Source organism: Megalops cyprinoides, chromosome 19 (assembly GCF_013368585.1).
Source record: "Megalops cyprinoides isolate fMegCyp1 chromosome 19, fMegCyp1.pri, whole genome shotgun sequence".
Taxonomy (NCBI): domain Eukaryota; kingdom Metazoa; phylum Chordata; class Actinopteri; order Elopiformes; family Megalopidae; genus Megalops; species Megalops cyprinoides.
The window spans coordinates 5,664,490-5,681,086 of NC_050601.1; the positions used below are offsets into that span (position 1 = coordinate 5,664,490).

Below are 16,597 nucleotides of genomic sequence, written 5' to 3' on the forward strand. Positions count from 1 at the left end.
GCAGTTACACTGTTGTACTATTACACACATATAGTGCTTATTGCTACAACTCTTTGTCAGCATCTGTAAATTTATAACAAGACATGCAAAGAACTGAGGTGAACAGTAGTTGCAATGTAAATGCACAGGTAATATATTGTATAGCCTTAATTTGTAGGATCTTTGCTCTTTCACTTGAGATGAATTTTGACCTGTTATGAGAAGACGACAGAAGAAGAGGGATTTTATGGCCGTTATGGAACTGCTGTACATTTCCAATCATCGCCTTCTGATCCTGCACGGTGTGGACAGAAGTTGCAGCCACAAGAATCCAGCAGCACCTGGAGATGCAAATCTCTACCACCAGCTGGTGTGGAGAATGACCTGCAGCAACTTCACCACAGAACAACTCCAATGTACTGTAAATATTTGTGTATGATGTGGAAATATGTTAAGTATTGATACATGATTTTTAAATATACAATAAAAATGAAATATATACAATAATTACTGATAGATGTGTCATGTGTACATATGTTGAACAAATATGCCAAACATTGTCTATTTGAATCGATTTTGATACATTAGGTAGTCAGATGTTTATAGACATATGCTACTGACATCATTGCACTCTCCAATCTTGATATATAGATCAAAAGTTAGTTTACATCTTTCAATATGCATTACATTTCCACAAGCATACATCTGGCCGTAACGCTGAGTCTTCATTAAGTCATCAAAGTGACAAAAATTAAATACAATCTGGTTAATGGCTGAAGAGAGACTGTGGTCGATGACAGACTGTATAATGATTAGGTAATACTTACCGGGTGAAACTGAAATGAATGGACATTCATTTCAATAATGAGTAATGACAGGTAATGTTTTGGACAAACAGCTACCATTTAGTCTTATGTGTCAGTAAAGACATTATAACTTTGGATTTAGGTGACTTTCTCACACTTCTACTACCCTGAGTATACAGTGGATGCTGCCATCTAACCAAACACTGCAACTCTGATGGACTTCTGATTGGCGAGACTAAGAGACCAATCCTGCTACAGCTCTTTTATAATGCCTATGATTTTCCCATTTTTTTGTGTGCACTTGGTATGCCTCATTAAGCTCTTTCCTTGATGTTAATTACTGTATATTCTGTTTGTCGAGTTTAGTTTAGTTTAGTTAGTTAAGTAAACTTTGATAAATTGTGTACACACATGCTGTGCTGCATACAGTCTTGAGGAGATCTGGATCTTTACTTGATGTGGCAAAGAGTTGCCAGAGACTCCCAGGATATGACACAAAACTCGCCACTCACCATGACGGCCCTCAGTTCAGTCTGTTAGAAGCTCTTGACCTCCTGATGTGTGAAGCCACGCCTTCTCTTCAGAAGCCATGACTTCATACCTTGAAGATGCAAAGCTGCTAATTTGTTTATTTATCTCCCTCCAAACTGGTGAACCCAAATTAGGCCAGCCTGTCCTTTGTATCCATGGTGGATTAAAAAGTCCTGGCGCAAAATTCTCCAGAGTAGTTAAAAAATTAACGTTTTTCTCTTCCGTAGTGTAGGCCGTGTTTCAGCTGTCTGTGAAACTTGATGTCCTCACTTTTAGAAGAAAAGAAATATGAATTACTGTTTCTCACCGCTACTGGGTGAGCGAAGCTGGTTTTAAACTCCAGAAGATGCTTTTTGACAATAACAAAGATTCTGATTGGTGACAACAGATTTTCTTTGTGGGTTAGAGGGAGGAAAAGTTATTTGTCCACTTATTCTGTGGCTGCAGAATTCTTACTGCACTGTTTTATCCAATAGATTTAGATTCTTTTCGCTGTTCTCATTTCTCTTAGCTGTTCTCGTTGTTTCTATCTTAGGGTTTCTCCTCCTGTTTGGAAGAAGTTCAGGAAATGGTGAGTAAAGGCTTCATCAGTGCCTTTTTCAGTCATGAAAGGCACATCTGAAAAATTGGATAGCCCTCAAAATATTTCATTGACTTTTGGATTGCATATATCCCTCTTGAATTAAATGAAAAAAACGTTTAATGTAACCCCATGAAAATAACACAAGTGTAATAATGAAAGAAAAAAAATGAAAACACAGTGTATAAATTTAATTAAGAATGAAAGTCATAATTAAGTACCCCATGGATGGAGAAAGAAAAAAACTGCCATTCTGAAAAAAACATGTGTTTTACATTATAACTGATCGATGCACTTGTTTACAAAGGAATTCCCTGTCCAGTGTGAGTCTTTGTTTCTGTATACCTGTCTCCGCCAGACCCTTGTGTGAACCACAAGGTGGTGTCAGATCCTAGACGCAACATTGCTTTCAGCTCCAGGAGCTTCCCTGGCTACCCGCTGTGTGGTGTCTCTCTGTCCGGGCAATGGGTGCGCTTCACAGGGATCGGCGGGGATGTTATACCCGAATTCTGCATTCCACATGGGCACTGCGGTGCAAATGTCTGCATATATCTGGGCTTCCCTCACCCAAAACTGGAAGACGGGATCAAAGAGGGGACGTCGTACTGTCAGCGTTATCAGAACTGTCCCGACGAAGCCTTCTATGGGATGAAGGTCCTGGCTTGCCCAGGGGGATACTATGTTTACTATCTGCCGGTCGTACACTGCTACGTCGACTTTGCTGTCCGTGAGTATTAACCTTTACACGGCTGCCCTGCACATCGAAAACAATGCAGTACATTGGCCAGATCAAATAACTTAGCACACAATGGCAGTTAACCTGTGGTAAGCACTTGCTACTTCTTGTGTTTGGACCTGTGTGTATAGGTCACAGCAACTGCAGCCCGACGTCCTGTGGGCCACTTGCACAGTGCACCAGTGATGGGGGCTGTGGCTGCATCTCTGGATACAGGATACCTAATGGCTTCCTGCCCACAGGGGGCTCTTATGGCTGTAAAGGTAAAGGGCGGAATTCACAGCCATTTGTTGATTTTCTTTCATTAGTTTGTGTTGGTTGTTTTTTCAAATTTAAAAAACATGACAATTCACACTCATTATTACACCTGTGAGAAGGTTTCAGGTAATAGCACTGTGAAATAATAATGCAAGGTGTGACTAGCCGGGTGTATACAGTTAGCAAACAGTAAATGGAAATATGCATCCTGAATGTGCTGTGTCGTAATAATGTACGCAAACTGTAGCTCTTTATTTATTTATATTAAGTCCAGTACAGATCAAGAGTGCATAACTTTATATTATATCTTGTAGTGTTGACATGGGTCCAAACAAAGATAAGAGCAACATTACCTTTTTGATACTATATTTACTCAGTGTCTGACAATGCTTTGTAAAAGCAACATTACTCATTATGTCAGATTTCACTCATTGCTTAGAATGATCTGGTCTGGGGCAAAAGGTGCAAGACACATCCAAGTTTTGTGAACCAACGTGAAGTCTGATCAGGCTGGATTGTATCTAGTGCTGGAGGATGTTGAGAAAAATTTGGAGCTCTGAAGGTTGCAGTTACCTTACGTCACCACCAGGAGGACAGTGAGGAAAAGAAGAAAGCTTAGTATGTGTGGTCTCAGAGAGGAGGAACTCCTGGATGAACAGAGCTTGCCAACTGAGAAAAAAGAAAAAAACATGGGGCGTTGAGGTCTAATGAAAAAGATTTAATGCAGGAAGAAGTCGAGTAATTGAGAGCTGAGCATTCTGCTTGAATTTGACGCAAGCTGTTAATTGACACCAGTGAAAGAAGGCAAGGAGTACGGGGTTTGCTGGCATTCACTGGTCAGTTGAAGACCAGCAGAGTAGCGGCATCTTAATGCGCTGAAATGGTCTGGTGCGCATTAGGGTTCAAGGGACTGACGTGGCAACTGCGATAAGTAGGTGGTAAGAAACACACACATCTCTTATGTTGTTGATTGAGAGCCTGCAGGAGCAGGTCAATGACATCATGTCGATGTGAAGTGGAGATGAAGGGCACGTGGGTCTTAAGGTGACATAATAAAGGGAAGATGTTTTAGTGGAGTGGGGGGCTTCAGACACAATGTGTTTCTGTAACCAAACAGACAAAGAGGAGAAGAGAGACAAAGTTTTGAACATCCAAATGGCAGGTTTTGTCAAAAGTTCAATTTCTTCTTGAAGAAACGTCTGAGGTAACAAAGGTGTTGAAGTGAAAGGAGATGCAGGGAAACAGATCAAGAGGGATTACCTGAAAGATGCCAGAGGTGATGGAACCTAGAGGACAGGCGGTCAGTTTGTGAGAGAGAAAATAGGGAGAGAGGACCAGGTAAAGGTAGTCATGCTTTAGCACTTGCAGTTTGCACAGCTGGGATTTTAACTTTTGGATGTAACCACCTTTATTTTCATATAATACTGCACAGTTATACACTGTGAGGGGTCAGGGTGACTATCTATTCTTGCCAACATGTGAAAATATTTAAATACAACGCAGATAGATTTTGCCACAAAGAACAAATAACTTGATGAACAAATGAAATAACAAATGAACTTTTGGAAAACAAAATACAGATTGATTTATTTCTCTGTACATCTGTTCATAACTGCACACAATGCAGGGAGTAGCAGCACATTAATGCTCAAAGCTATTAGCAAAGCAAAGGGAATTAAAAGCCAAGGGAATTCATTTTGAAATGGATGAGTTGAATATCTTGCATATTCTCCAGCTGCTGCTTGGCCATGTTTGTGCGCATGCTGTTTGCGGGAAATCATGTTCTGCTCGGTGTGTGCATTATGAAACTCAGCCAGAGTTCATGCTTGCGGATCGTGAGGAAGCGCATGCTGATCTAGAGCATCCCAGGAGCACTTTAATGAGTGCAGGCCAGGTGAATAGCATGGCTTTGCTGGCATAGCATGGCATGATTGATCATAGGCATATTTTTTATGTCAGAAAAGAAAAAACGTGTGTGAGACAAATGGTTGTGTACCTACATGTGTACTATAAATGTATGGGCAACATTTTGCAGAAAACAGCATGCAGTGTGTCGCATTATAGAGTATTTTCTCTTCTTGATTCAGTGAAAGAGCCATCAACATATATTAACTTTGCTGATGTGCTACTTACCACATCAGTGTGATACCATCACACTTCCACCTTTGAACCAACCCTCTTGTATAATGCAACATGGATCATACCTCTCCACACAATTATATATCTCATCAGTATATATACATGAGTTTTGTTAAATACATGCTGTGCATTTACTTTTAATTATAGCATGTTCTGCATCACAACTATTTCAACCATTTATATTTTTTATACTCTTGCCAGTGTAATAGTTACTAACTTGAATGTCACTGGCAGTGTATCATTGGTTTTGCACATGAATCTTGTGAAAAACCAATGATACCATGGTCCTAAACAGAGTACTGACACCCAGAGTAGTAGACACTTCTCCAAACAATATTGTAACTACGCCCTCATTCTTCTTCAGATATTGATGAGTGTGTGGAGGACCCCACCATCTGTGGTCCAAATGCTACCTGCACCAACACACCTGGGGCACACACCTGCACCTGTCAGCAGGGGTACCAGGTCACCTCCCTGGGTTCCATAGCCAGTGCATCGAACCCCTGCCAAGGTCAGAATGTCTCAAGCGCTGAAAAAGGATATATTCAAAGTCAGGGTGTTTGGTCAAAAATCCAGTGGTATGAAAAAACACAGATATTGATAAACCTTTCTCCATGGCATACTACAGAGAGACTACTTGGAAAGTTTGCAGCACTCTGGTTCATTATTATGGGAAATTCTGAAGTAAAACGGGCTACAGCCACACTCAACTGCCTGCTTAAAGGAGAACCTGATCAGAAGGGCAGTGTATTTCTTAATTATTGCTTCTCAGTTCTCTGAACCATGCATAAATCAATCCTTAGATATTGATGAGTGTGTGGAGGACTTCAACATTTGTGGTCCAAACGGCAACTGCACCAACACAGTTGGGGCTTACAACTGCACCTATCAGCAAGGTTACTATCTCATACCCTTGAACACCATGGCCAGTGATTCAAACCCCTGCCTAGGTCAGATGGTTTCAGATACTGAGAAGATTTATAACGGACATGAGATTGAATGTGATACTGAGTGCATGTATTATACCTCACAGATGTGGACGAGTGCTCAGAGGGCAGTCAGTGTGGCTCCAATGCTGAGTGCTACAACACTGCGGGAAGCTACTACTGCTCCTGTCAGGATGGGTACATCTCCTCTACTGGAATAAACTGGGAGTTTGGGGTGACCCTGTGTAAGAGTAAGTGATGGATAGAATGCTTTGAGTTTATTGTATGACAGTACAAACCCCCTTCGATCCATTGTTCAGCTAATATCTCTCATATAATTATTATCTGTTTGTTTTCAGGTGTTCAGGAAGTAATGACTGCTCTAACCCCTCCAGAGGTAAATTTGTAATCAAAGGAGACCTGGAAATAGAGGGACTCTGCAGGTTAATGTTAAATGCATGAGGTTCATATTTTGCCATTGCTACCTTTCTCCTGTGCAGGGTCAGTCACGGGAGATGTTCTTCCTCAGCAGAATGAGGGAGGAGTTAGAGAATCAACCTGACATCATTCTGCCTGAGGGGGTCAGTGCAAGGAGCTACTATCTTGGCTAAAACAAAGCATAAATATATTTCTCTTAATTGTGACTCTTAAAATTGTCTTTGGTCTTGCAGTTTCTTCACTGTGGTAAATTGTTCCAAACACTCTCACTCACACTTCCTTGTTTTATGTGTAGTTTTGCTTCTGTCCCTAAACCATAGAGAGTTTCACCTCAGTATCACTTCCCAGGAGGGGTGCTGTGGTTGAAGCCTTGAGTTGGGTTGCTCTAGATTAACAATGAAATGAAACATTATTTTATGCGTCTGTCTGCATACTGATGCACAAATGAAAATGACATCACACAAACACAGCAGCTCATTCTCTGCTTCTCTGAGTGTTTCTCCCATTAATGATCGTATGTTCTCCGTTTTCCCTGAATCCCTCAGACAGTGACGAGTGTCCTTTCCACGGCCCTGTCTGTCGCACACAGCATGTCCCCTGCGAAGGGTGGGGGCAGCAGCGCAGAGGCGGCCAGTGTCCTCCTGAAGGTCTCTGAAAGGCTGGTGTCGGCCCTGGTCGAGCCCACGCAGACACAGTCCACAAAAACTGTGAAGACGCCTGCCATGGGTAAGACACTGAACAAGAGTCGACAGAGTTTTTCTGAATGAGAGCAAAAGCTGTTCTGCTTCACAGACATGTATGTGTCTGTCTCTCTTTCAGAAATCAATTTACAGGCCATAGGACCAGCAGCAAATATGACTGAGATCCCTACTCTAAATGCTAAGGGAAATGCGATGGCAGTCAATCTTCAAGCTATTGCCGAGAACAACAACGGTAAGAAATGATGGGCAGCAAGGATGATGATGATAATGATGATGATGATGATGATGTAAATGACTGAAGATGACAATGGTGATGAGGATGAGGATGATGTTGATGAAGATGGTTAACGTGTGATCATCAGTGTCTCTCTTCACTCAGGATCTGCTGCTGCTGTGTTCATGTCTGTTAATGGGATGGAGAAGCTTATGAGCTCCAGTTTCTTCAGGACTGAGAATGTCACAGAAATGTACTCTGACATCATCTCTGCCACATTGCCCAAAACCAATGACACAAAGCTCCCTGAGCCTGTTAACTTCACGCTCCTCCACAAAAAGGTGCAGAACCTGGATTTTCATCCAAATGTGCTCTTTCCACTCCAACCAGTACACATGTGCACTCTCCCGCTGTTTCTCCCACACACTGTGCTCTGGTACACTGCTGATCTCTGCAACTTCCTTGTGCTGCTCAGGGAAACCCCCAGCCTGGGCTGCTGACCTGTGTGTACTGGGAGGACAGGGGGGCGGAGAAGCAGTGGTCAGTGGAGGGGTGCACAGCCTCCTTCTCCAATGAGAACTACACAGTATGCAGCTGCTCCCACCTCTCCACCTTCGCCCTGATCCTGCAGACGGCAGAGGTACAGGTAGGAAGTCCCTCATTGTACCACAGAGGAGGACAGGTGTATATGGACATAGACAAACCATATGTGTCTCCACAGGGTGGTGAAAAGGACAGCCAGCTGCTGGAGTTGGTCAACCTGGTCTGTGTGTGTGTGGGCCTGGCCTTCCTCGGCCTCGCCATCCTCTCCTTCCTGCTCTGCAGCTGGAACCCAAAGATCAACAACACCGCCCGCCTCCACCTCTGTATCTGCCTCTTCCTGGCTCAGCTGCTCTTACTGGTGGGCATGCATCGGACTGAGAATGCAGTGAGTGTCTTTCTAACCCAAGTCAGCAATAGATGGGCACTCCTAGAGTGGACAACACACTTTTCCAACATATCCTTGTGTTTGTTGAGTTAATGGTTATACAATGAATTCATTTGTGTGTATTTATTGTCTATAGCACAGATCAATGTGTGACTTACATGTTGTGTCCTGATGATGTTTCTGTGGTTTCGATGACATGAATTGATTATGTTGTATATGCACATGTAATGTTGTGTATGTATCCTGACCTGATGATGTGTTATATGGTTCTAATTATTTTCTGCTGGCTTCCCCAGCTGGTGTGCTCAGCCGTTGCCGGCATTCTGCACTTCTTCTTCCTGTCCGGCTTTGTGTGGATGCTGCTGGAGACAGTGCAGCTCTACCTGCTGGTCAGAGGCCTGACCAAGGTGCAGGTCATCCAGAGGGAGGGGCTGAGGAGGCGGTACCTGCTGCTGATTGGCTATGGAGCTCCCCTAGTGGTGGTGGGAGTGTCTGCGGGGGTGTTCCCAGATGGCTATGGTAGCAAAGAACAGTATGCTTGGCTTTATTTGTTTATCAACATGACAGACAATTATTATCTTAGATACCATTAACATTATATGAATATATATGAATATTTGAATATTTGATAGTCCTTTCTCTTTATGTTTCTTCAGACTGATTTCAAATTTACAGAAAGACCATAAAAAAAAAATGTTGCCTCAACACAATCTACCTCCCTGTTCTTGTGTGAGGTGGCTTCAGATGAGTTCACAGGGAATTACTCGATAATGTGCACGACCTGAAGTTGTTTTTCATTTTCAGGTGCTGGTTGAAGAAAGACAAAAACTTCCACTGGAGTTTTATTGGTCCAGTGTGCTCTGTTCTATCTGTATGTATTCTTATGCATTGCAAGGTGGACAGTCAGACTCATTTTAAGTCATAGTTCATAATTTAACACATTTTCCCCACACACGCGAAGGCACTCAGAATTCCTCTTGTGTGTGATTTAAACAGGTCAACTGGATCATGTTTTCTGTGATTCTGTGGAGTTTGCGCCCGACACTTGTGAGCATGAAGAGTGACATCTCCCAGGCAAAAGACACGAGGTGTGTGTGTCCATTCCTGCACAGGTGTAGGGTGTAAAATGTGACAAAAAGGAATTTATTTCAAAACTCATTGTCCCAGAATTTATGGTTTATATCCCTCGTACTTCACATTTAACAAAAATACAACAGCATTTCAACTAAATATTTCTTTATTACACTTTTACGATAATGCTTAATTTTTTAGGCTGTTTTGTGCTTCTCTTTCAGGCTGATCATCTTTAAAATTCTGGCCCAGTTTTTCATTTTGGGCTGTGCCTGGATCCTGGGATTTTTCCAGTCCACCACCATGTTAAAATACCTCTTCATCGTCCTCAACTCACAGCAGGGCACCTTCATCTACATTGTTCACTGCCTGCTCAACAAAGATGTGAGTATTTCATTTCGTGATCAGAGATCTAATACAGAAAGAGGCTAAACAATAATGATGGATCCATGTGTTTTTCAGGTACGAGAAGAGTACAAGAGATGGCTGACATGTCAGTGTAAAGCAGAGGAGCCATCACAGAAAAAATGCCTGTCTACATGCACGCCTACTGTTAGTGACTCTGTGGTAAGAGATGTGAGATAGAAATAGCTGTTATATGACAGTGAAAGGCTAAATTGTTGCTGTTTTCACTGTAGCACCAGTTATAGCACAATGAAAACATCTGTGATTGTTCCAGGTGCTATTTTATTTAAATTCCAGTAAACGACTCCTCTAATGTGTAGGTACTTTGAACTACAATACAATATGCTGTGTCCAGTTGGCTTTTGTGCAGGGAGAGTTATAGAGTGGAAGTCTTCTTCCTTGTATCTTTCCTTTTCCTTTTTCATCTTTTTACCATCAAGGCTCCATCATGACGCTTCAACGGAAAGAATAATGAGGCAGGTAAGAATCACAAATGAATGGGAGAGAAATTAAGAATTTTCTTTTACCCCTCTGTCAGTTTTCCATTGAGATTATTATTGATATGTCTTGAGGAGATGACACAGGAAGAGAAATGTTATTCTCCTTATGAAAATATCAATTCCAGATGTTTTTTTTTTTCACCAGAACTGTCATCACAGCAAGATTCTTAGAGGACCAGAAGGCAACCATGCAAATCTCTCCTACCAGCTGATGTGGAGAATGACTGGCAACATTAACCTTCACCACACAGTGACTCCTGGAGACGTCCATGCAACATAAATCTGTCATGATTATACAGAACACTTTCAACATTAGAGGACTGCATGCTATTTTTCCACTCATATCCTGGTATTATTTGAATCAGAGCTGCATCCATGTCTTTGATGTGGAGTTAAACTCAATGCTGCGCTTGGGTATGGGCTAAACTGGAAAGAGTACATATGTTAAATTAAATTGGGTTAGCGAGGAAGCTAATTAGCAAACACAAGAAATGTTGCTAGGTCACTTTTTTTAGCGTGCCCACCAAAGGGACAATAGAGCATGTTTTTTGTTTCTTGGAACAACATGTAACACTTGAGTGGGACTTTTTCTCTAATCTGAAGTTTTTAAAAGTGTAATGTTGATTCTTAAAAAACTTACTTTACATAACACACTCTCTTCTCAACTGGGTCATAAAAACTGGCTTGTAAACTGGCTAGTAAAAATGTACTGGGTTACTAAGTCTGTTTTTACTGTATTTAAATATAAATAAAAATGTATATTATATATACAATAAAGTTTGTCACAAATTTTTGATGTGACTGTACCGATGCAAATTGAAAGTTCTAACCTAATCGTTCCATTTACACACTGCAGCTACCATAACACTGCACACTGTTGAACAGGTTTGCTCAATTCTATCCTATTATTACAACCATTTAACACTTTGTGTACCCGTATTATACGAGTGTCACTAAACATCCTCTAATATGCAGGAGAATCTGTTGATGTTAGGTGATAATGTAGAGAGCTCTGGATCTTTAAGTGATGTGGCACAGGTCCCAAAAGAATTTCCTGTTAGGATGTGACAGAGACCAGCCACTCTCCATGCCCACCCTCAGATCAGTCTGCTGGAAGCTCTCGATGTGTGAAGCCACGCCTTCTCTACAGAAGCTGTGCCCTTCAGACCTTGAACATGCACAACCCGCGGCAGAGTTTGTTTCTTTATTTCCCTCCAAACTGGCAAACCCAAATCAGTCCGAGCCTCTGCCCTTCATGTAGGGAGGATGAAGTATTCCATGCAAATGCTAAACACTGGTTTCAGAAATGACCTTTTCAACACTTTCCTCCATACCCTGGATCAGTGTCAACCACTGCCAGGCTCGATACCTCGATGTTAGAAGAAGCACCAGTGAAGATGAACCCCTGCCTTCTCTCACTGCTGCTAGGTGAGTTAAGCAGGTTATATATCAATGATGACAGCTCCCGAATATGCTTCTGAGGAATGTGGTGATAATTCATTTTTTCTCAGGTTTAAAGGCTGACGTTATTCATAATGATGATGATATTCAGCCATTTATTATGTTTTGATGAACCCCATTTTCACAGAAGGATTTAGATTTTCTCAGTCCTCATTTTTTTCTATTGCAGGGGTCATCCTCCTCTTTGGAAGCAGCTCGGGAGTTGGTGAGTAAAGGGTATTGTATTCATTTCTGGCTAGTTTTAAAAACATACACATATAGAAGTTCTCAAAAAGATGAAAGATGCGTTTGAAAAACACTTAACATTGATTTTTGGATTTGTCATTATAAAAAGAAATGTATGTATGAAAACAATAAAAAAAAAAATAAAAAAAAAACAGTTCATACTGCATTAATCAACTCTACACCTACATTCATAGAAGTTCATATCCACCCTTTTTATACAATAAAATATTTAACGTGGATTGTTTATGAATATTCTAACCAGAATCTTTTTTATCCAGAGTGTGTGATTATGTTGTAATGTATAGGTATAAAATAATAACGCAAACCAATGCTATTCTTTAAAAAACTGCTTCATGGACAGAGAAATAATGACATGCCCATGAGTTTTACACTTTAACTGAGGGATTCATCTGTTTCTAAAAGGATTTCCTTGCTAATGTGAGTCTTTGTTTTTGTCTGCCTGTCTCTACCAGACCCTTGCGTGAGTCACCAGGTGCTTTCTGATCCTTGGCGCAACATCGCCTTCAGCTCCACCACCTTCCCTGGCTACCCGCTGTGTGGTGCCTCCCTGGCGGGACAATGGGTGCGCTTCACAGGGATCGGAGGGGACGTCATACCCGAATTCTGTATACTCGAATATCACTGCGGTTCATATGCCTGTGCATTTCTAGGATTCTCTCACCCAAATTTCGGAGCAGGGATCAAAAGTGGGACCACGTACTACCAGTATGCAGGTGTATGCCCCTATGCCTCTTTCAGTGGGATGCAGGTACTGGCTTGCTCGGGAGGATACTACGTGTACCAGCTGCCGCTTTTAAACTGCTACGGAAACTTTGCTGCCCGTGAGTACCGACCTTTACATGACCGCTCAGCACTACATAAACAGGGTGTTGACTTAGCAAGGGACTTAGCAATGGAAGTTAAAACCATCAACCATTGGCATCCACTGATTATGATTCAACTGTGAATACAGGACACAGCAACTGCAGCAAGACCTCGTGTGGGCCACTTGCACAGTGCACCAGTAATGGGGGCTGTGTCTGTACCCCAGGATATGTTATCCCTACTGGTTTCCTGCCCACAGGGGACTCCTATGGTTGTATAGGTAAGAAGGAGAATCCATACCCATTTTTTGATTATGTTTTGTGCTGGTTTAAAGAATCTGCTTTGGAGAGGGTTTAGAAAAATCAGAGGACTGCTACTGTAGCTTGTGCTGTTTTGGTAACGAGTCTCAAACGATGATAATTGAAGCTCTAATTTAGCATGGTGTTTCTTAGTAAAAGTGACTCGCAGGATGTGGGAAATTTACAAATTAGGCAAACTGATGCAGGAAATCACAAAAGTATGCAAACTGTTTATTGTTTAGTTATTTAGTTGATGTATTTATTCAGTATAAAAAGACCACCATGGCAAGACATGTTAAATGCAAAAAAATGCTGTAAACAAATCAAAACTATCTTGTATTTTAGATTCTTCAAAATAGCCAAGAATTTTTTTTTTAAATCAACACATAGGCATCAACTTCACAATTTATATATGTCTGGGAAACAAATTTCAAGCATTTAAGCATAAATCTTTAGATTCAAAATGTCTTTGCATGCTTCCCATTATCTCAATCACGTGTGCCCAAACTTTTGACTGGTATTGTAATTACAGAACAATGCTGGTGCACAACAATTTGCCTTAATAGTTTTCCAACAAAACAATGTGCAAAGCATACTTAAATGCGCATAGTCTAATAAAGGTTGACAGTGACATTACCTTATATCATAATGTTCACACTGTGTCAGTCAGTGATCTATACGATCAGTGTTACTTTTTCACACCATTTATTCTCACAGTGCCTAGCAATGCTCTGTAAAAGCAATTGTGTATCTGTGATGTGTGGTCACGGAGACGAACAGAGGTCGCTAAATGAAAACCTGGAGCAGGGGTGTAAGGTCTGATGGATGCAAATTAGAAAGGAGCCATGCCCTTGACTTCCCATGGAGACCTGTGGGTCAGAGCTGGGGAAAGAGTGTGAGAATTGACTGTCATCATAATAACAATGGAAGTAAAATCCATGGGTAGATACTGTATATAAGAGATCCAAGTGATTGAGTTTAAGGGAATAATAGGTAGCATAGTGGTAATGGAACATGGCTCATAACCGAAAGGTTGCCGGTTTGATTCCCTGCTGGGGCACTGCTGTTGTACCCTTGGGCACGGTACTTAACCCAGCACTGCCTCAGTAAGTATCCAGTTGTATAAATGGATAACATGTAAAAAAAATGTAACCAATGTAAGTCTCTCTGGATAAGAACATCTGCTACATGACAATAATGTGATGTAATAATGTAAAGGAAGGGACCAAGCACTGAGCCCTGGTGGATTCCTGTCTGTGGCACAGTTAAATGAAACGAAACACCAGGATACTGGCTAAGAATGGTCTAAGAGACAGGAAGCAAACGGATTCAAGATAAGTTTCTGAGATTCCCATTCCTGCCAGGGTGGAGAAGAGGACCTAGGGGTCCACTGTGTTGGTTACTGGAGAGGTCCGTAAGGACCGTGTCACAGCAAAGACAGACTGCTTTTTTGGAGAGGAAATCATCAGTGATTGTGAGAGTGACTTGTCGGAACTTGTCGGAACAGTCGGAACTCTAAAACCATACGTAACTATGCCTACCTTGATCTTCCACAGATGTTGATGAATGCAAGCAGGACTCCACCATCTGTGGTCCAAATGCTGTCTGCACCAACACTAACGGGTCTTACACTTGCACCTGCTTCCAAGGGTACAGTGTCGGCACCCTGAGTTCCATGGCCAGCAAATCAAACCCCTGTCAGGGTCAGTATATCTCAAGTGCTAAAAGTGTGTATTGCGTGAGGTTACAAGTTACATATCAGAGTGTTGAATAAAAATGACATTTGGTTAATTTGATATACTTTTCATGCATACACATAAAAACTTGTAAAGGTTATGTTGTATTTCACTGGGAAGGAAAACTGTGAATTATTTTCATGTGGGAGTGGAAAAAATAGGGCCTGTCTTCTGTAGACTTTGGGAAGCATTTTATATGAATTTTTTATATTACGTAATAACTGGCCACCGAGAGGCATCAGAGGTCTAACTCATGCACTGTCTATGCCCTTAATATTCCACAGATATTGATGAGTGTGTGGTGGACCCCAACATCTGTGGCCCTAATGCTACCTGCGCCAACACACCTGGGGCACACACCTGCACCTGTCAGCAGGGGTACCAGGTCACCCCCCCGGGCTCCATGGCCAACATTTCTAACCCCTGTCAAGGTAAGATATATAGAACTAAGCGGAAATGTATAGCTACAGACCATATGATACACAGATTACTTTTCTAAAAAGTTTCTAAAATTGATAGGGTAGTTGTAACTACGCCCTCAACCTTCCCCCCAGATATTGATGAGTGTGTGGAGGACCCCAACATCTGTGGTCCAAATGCTACCTGCACCAACACACCTGGGGCCCACACCTGCACCTGTCAGCAGGGGTACCGTGTTACCTCCCTGAAATCCATGGCCAGTGCATCGAACCCCTGCCAAGGTCAGGATGGATGAGAAAACACAATCTTCTTTGCGAATCTCTCTCCCCAGTGGTTCAAAGTCATTCTACTTGCAAATGTTTTACAGTGCAGCATACTGGTGACTTATAGTTGGTGATACAAATATTAAACACAATGAACTCTCACTCAGCTTTAGAGTTAAAGGTGAGCCTGATCAGAGTGATGCTGTACCGCCCCATTAAAATAAGGAAACAGTAAAGAAGAAAAATAAAACAATCGTTTTCCAGGGCCTGTACTCTTCCCTCCAACTAGTTTTGGAATTTATCTTCATAAAATGTAAAAATATTAATTTTATGAGGAGGTATAGGAACATTTCATGACAGGGCAAATATATTGTAATAAGTGAAATATGCAGAATATGTTTCTGCCACATCGCTTTTAAATTGCAAGAACTCGTAAGATTGACAAAAAAATGATAGTAATTTCCAGTAGTAGTATATAGTCCAATAACAGTAGTCTTATGGTAGGTCATTATAATGAGCTAATAGTTCATGTCTTATGTACCTGAATCACCCTTCCAGTAGGAACATTTAAAATAATCACTTGGGGAAGAATATGGTGCTGCACCAAAAACCATTACTATATGATTGACAAAACTGGGATAACTCTGTCGGCAGTTTGTAAGAAGCTTTCTAGAAACACTTTTTTTCCTACAGTATGCTGCCTGATCACCATAAACCATCAGTGGTCTAAACCATGCACTATCTATGCCCTTAATCTTCCACAGATATTGATGAGTGTGTGGAGAACTCCACCGTCTGTGGTCCAAACGCCAACTGCACCAACACAGCTGGTGCTTATACCTGCACCTGTCACCATGGTTACCATCTCATGTCACCGGACTCCATAGCCAGCAGCTCAAACCCCTGTCAAGGTCAGAGTGTTTCAGATTTGTAATGGACATGAGTTGGAGCTGTAACTGACGTAGCGTGATATTGAGTGCATGTAGTTTATCTTACAGATGTGGACGAGTGCTCCCAGAGTGGTCAGTGTGGCTCCAATGCTGAGTGCTACAACACTGCGGGAAGCTACTACTGCTCCTGTCGGGATGGGTACATCTCCTCTACTGGAATAAACTGGGAGTTTGGGGTGACCCTGTGTAAGAGTAAGTGATTCATG

General features: G+C 41.7%; 1 protein-coding gene across 1 annotated transcript; it reads left to right on the forward strand.

Annotated features, from left to right (window-relative positions):
• The first annotated feature begins 2,544 nt into the window (after positions 1 to 2,544).
• On the forward strand, positions 2,545 to 16,591 carry LOC118794538 (adhesion G protein-coupled receptor E1-like). The gene is made up of 24 exons (XM_036552797.1): positions 2,545 to 2,623; positions 2,764 to 2,895; positions 5,394 to 5,540; positions 5,833 to 5,979; positions 6,063 to 6,206; positions 6,627 to 6,639; positions 6,983 to 7,119; positions 7,213 to 7,326; positions 7,474 to 7,676; positions 7,796 to 7,971; positions 8,047 to 8,236; positions 8,533 to 8,768; positions 9,041 to 9,107; positions 9,233 to 9,324; positions 9,532 to 9,691; positions 9,770 to 9,800; positions 11,843 to 11,878; positions 12,372 to 12,481; positions 12,668 to 12,740; positions 12,950 to 13,003; positions 15,043 to 15,189; positions 15,313 to 15,459; positions 16,206 to 16,352; positions 16,440 to 16,591. The coding sequence occupies exons 1-24, from the start codon at positions 2,545 to 2,547 to the stop codon at positions 16,589 to 16,591; spliced, it is 2,934 nt and encodes a 977-aa protein (XP_036408690.1).
• The last annotated feature ends 6 nt before the right edge of the window (positions 16,592 to 16,597 follow it).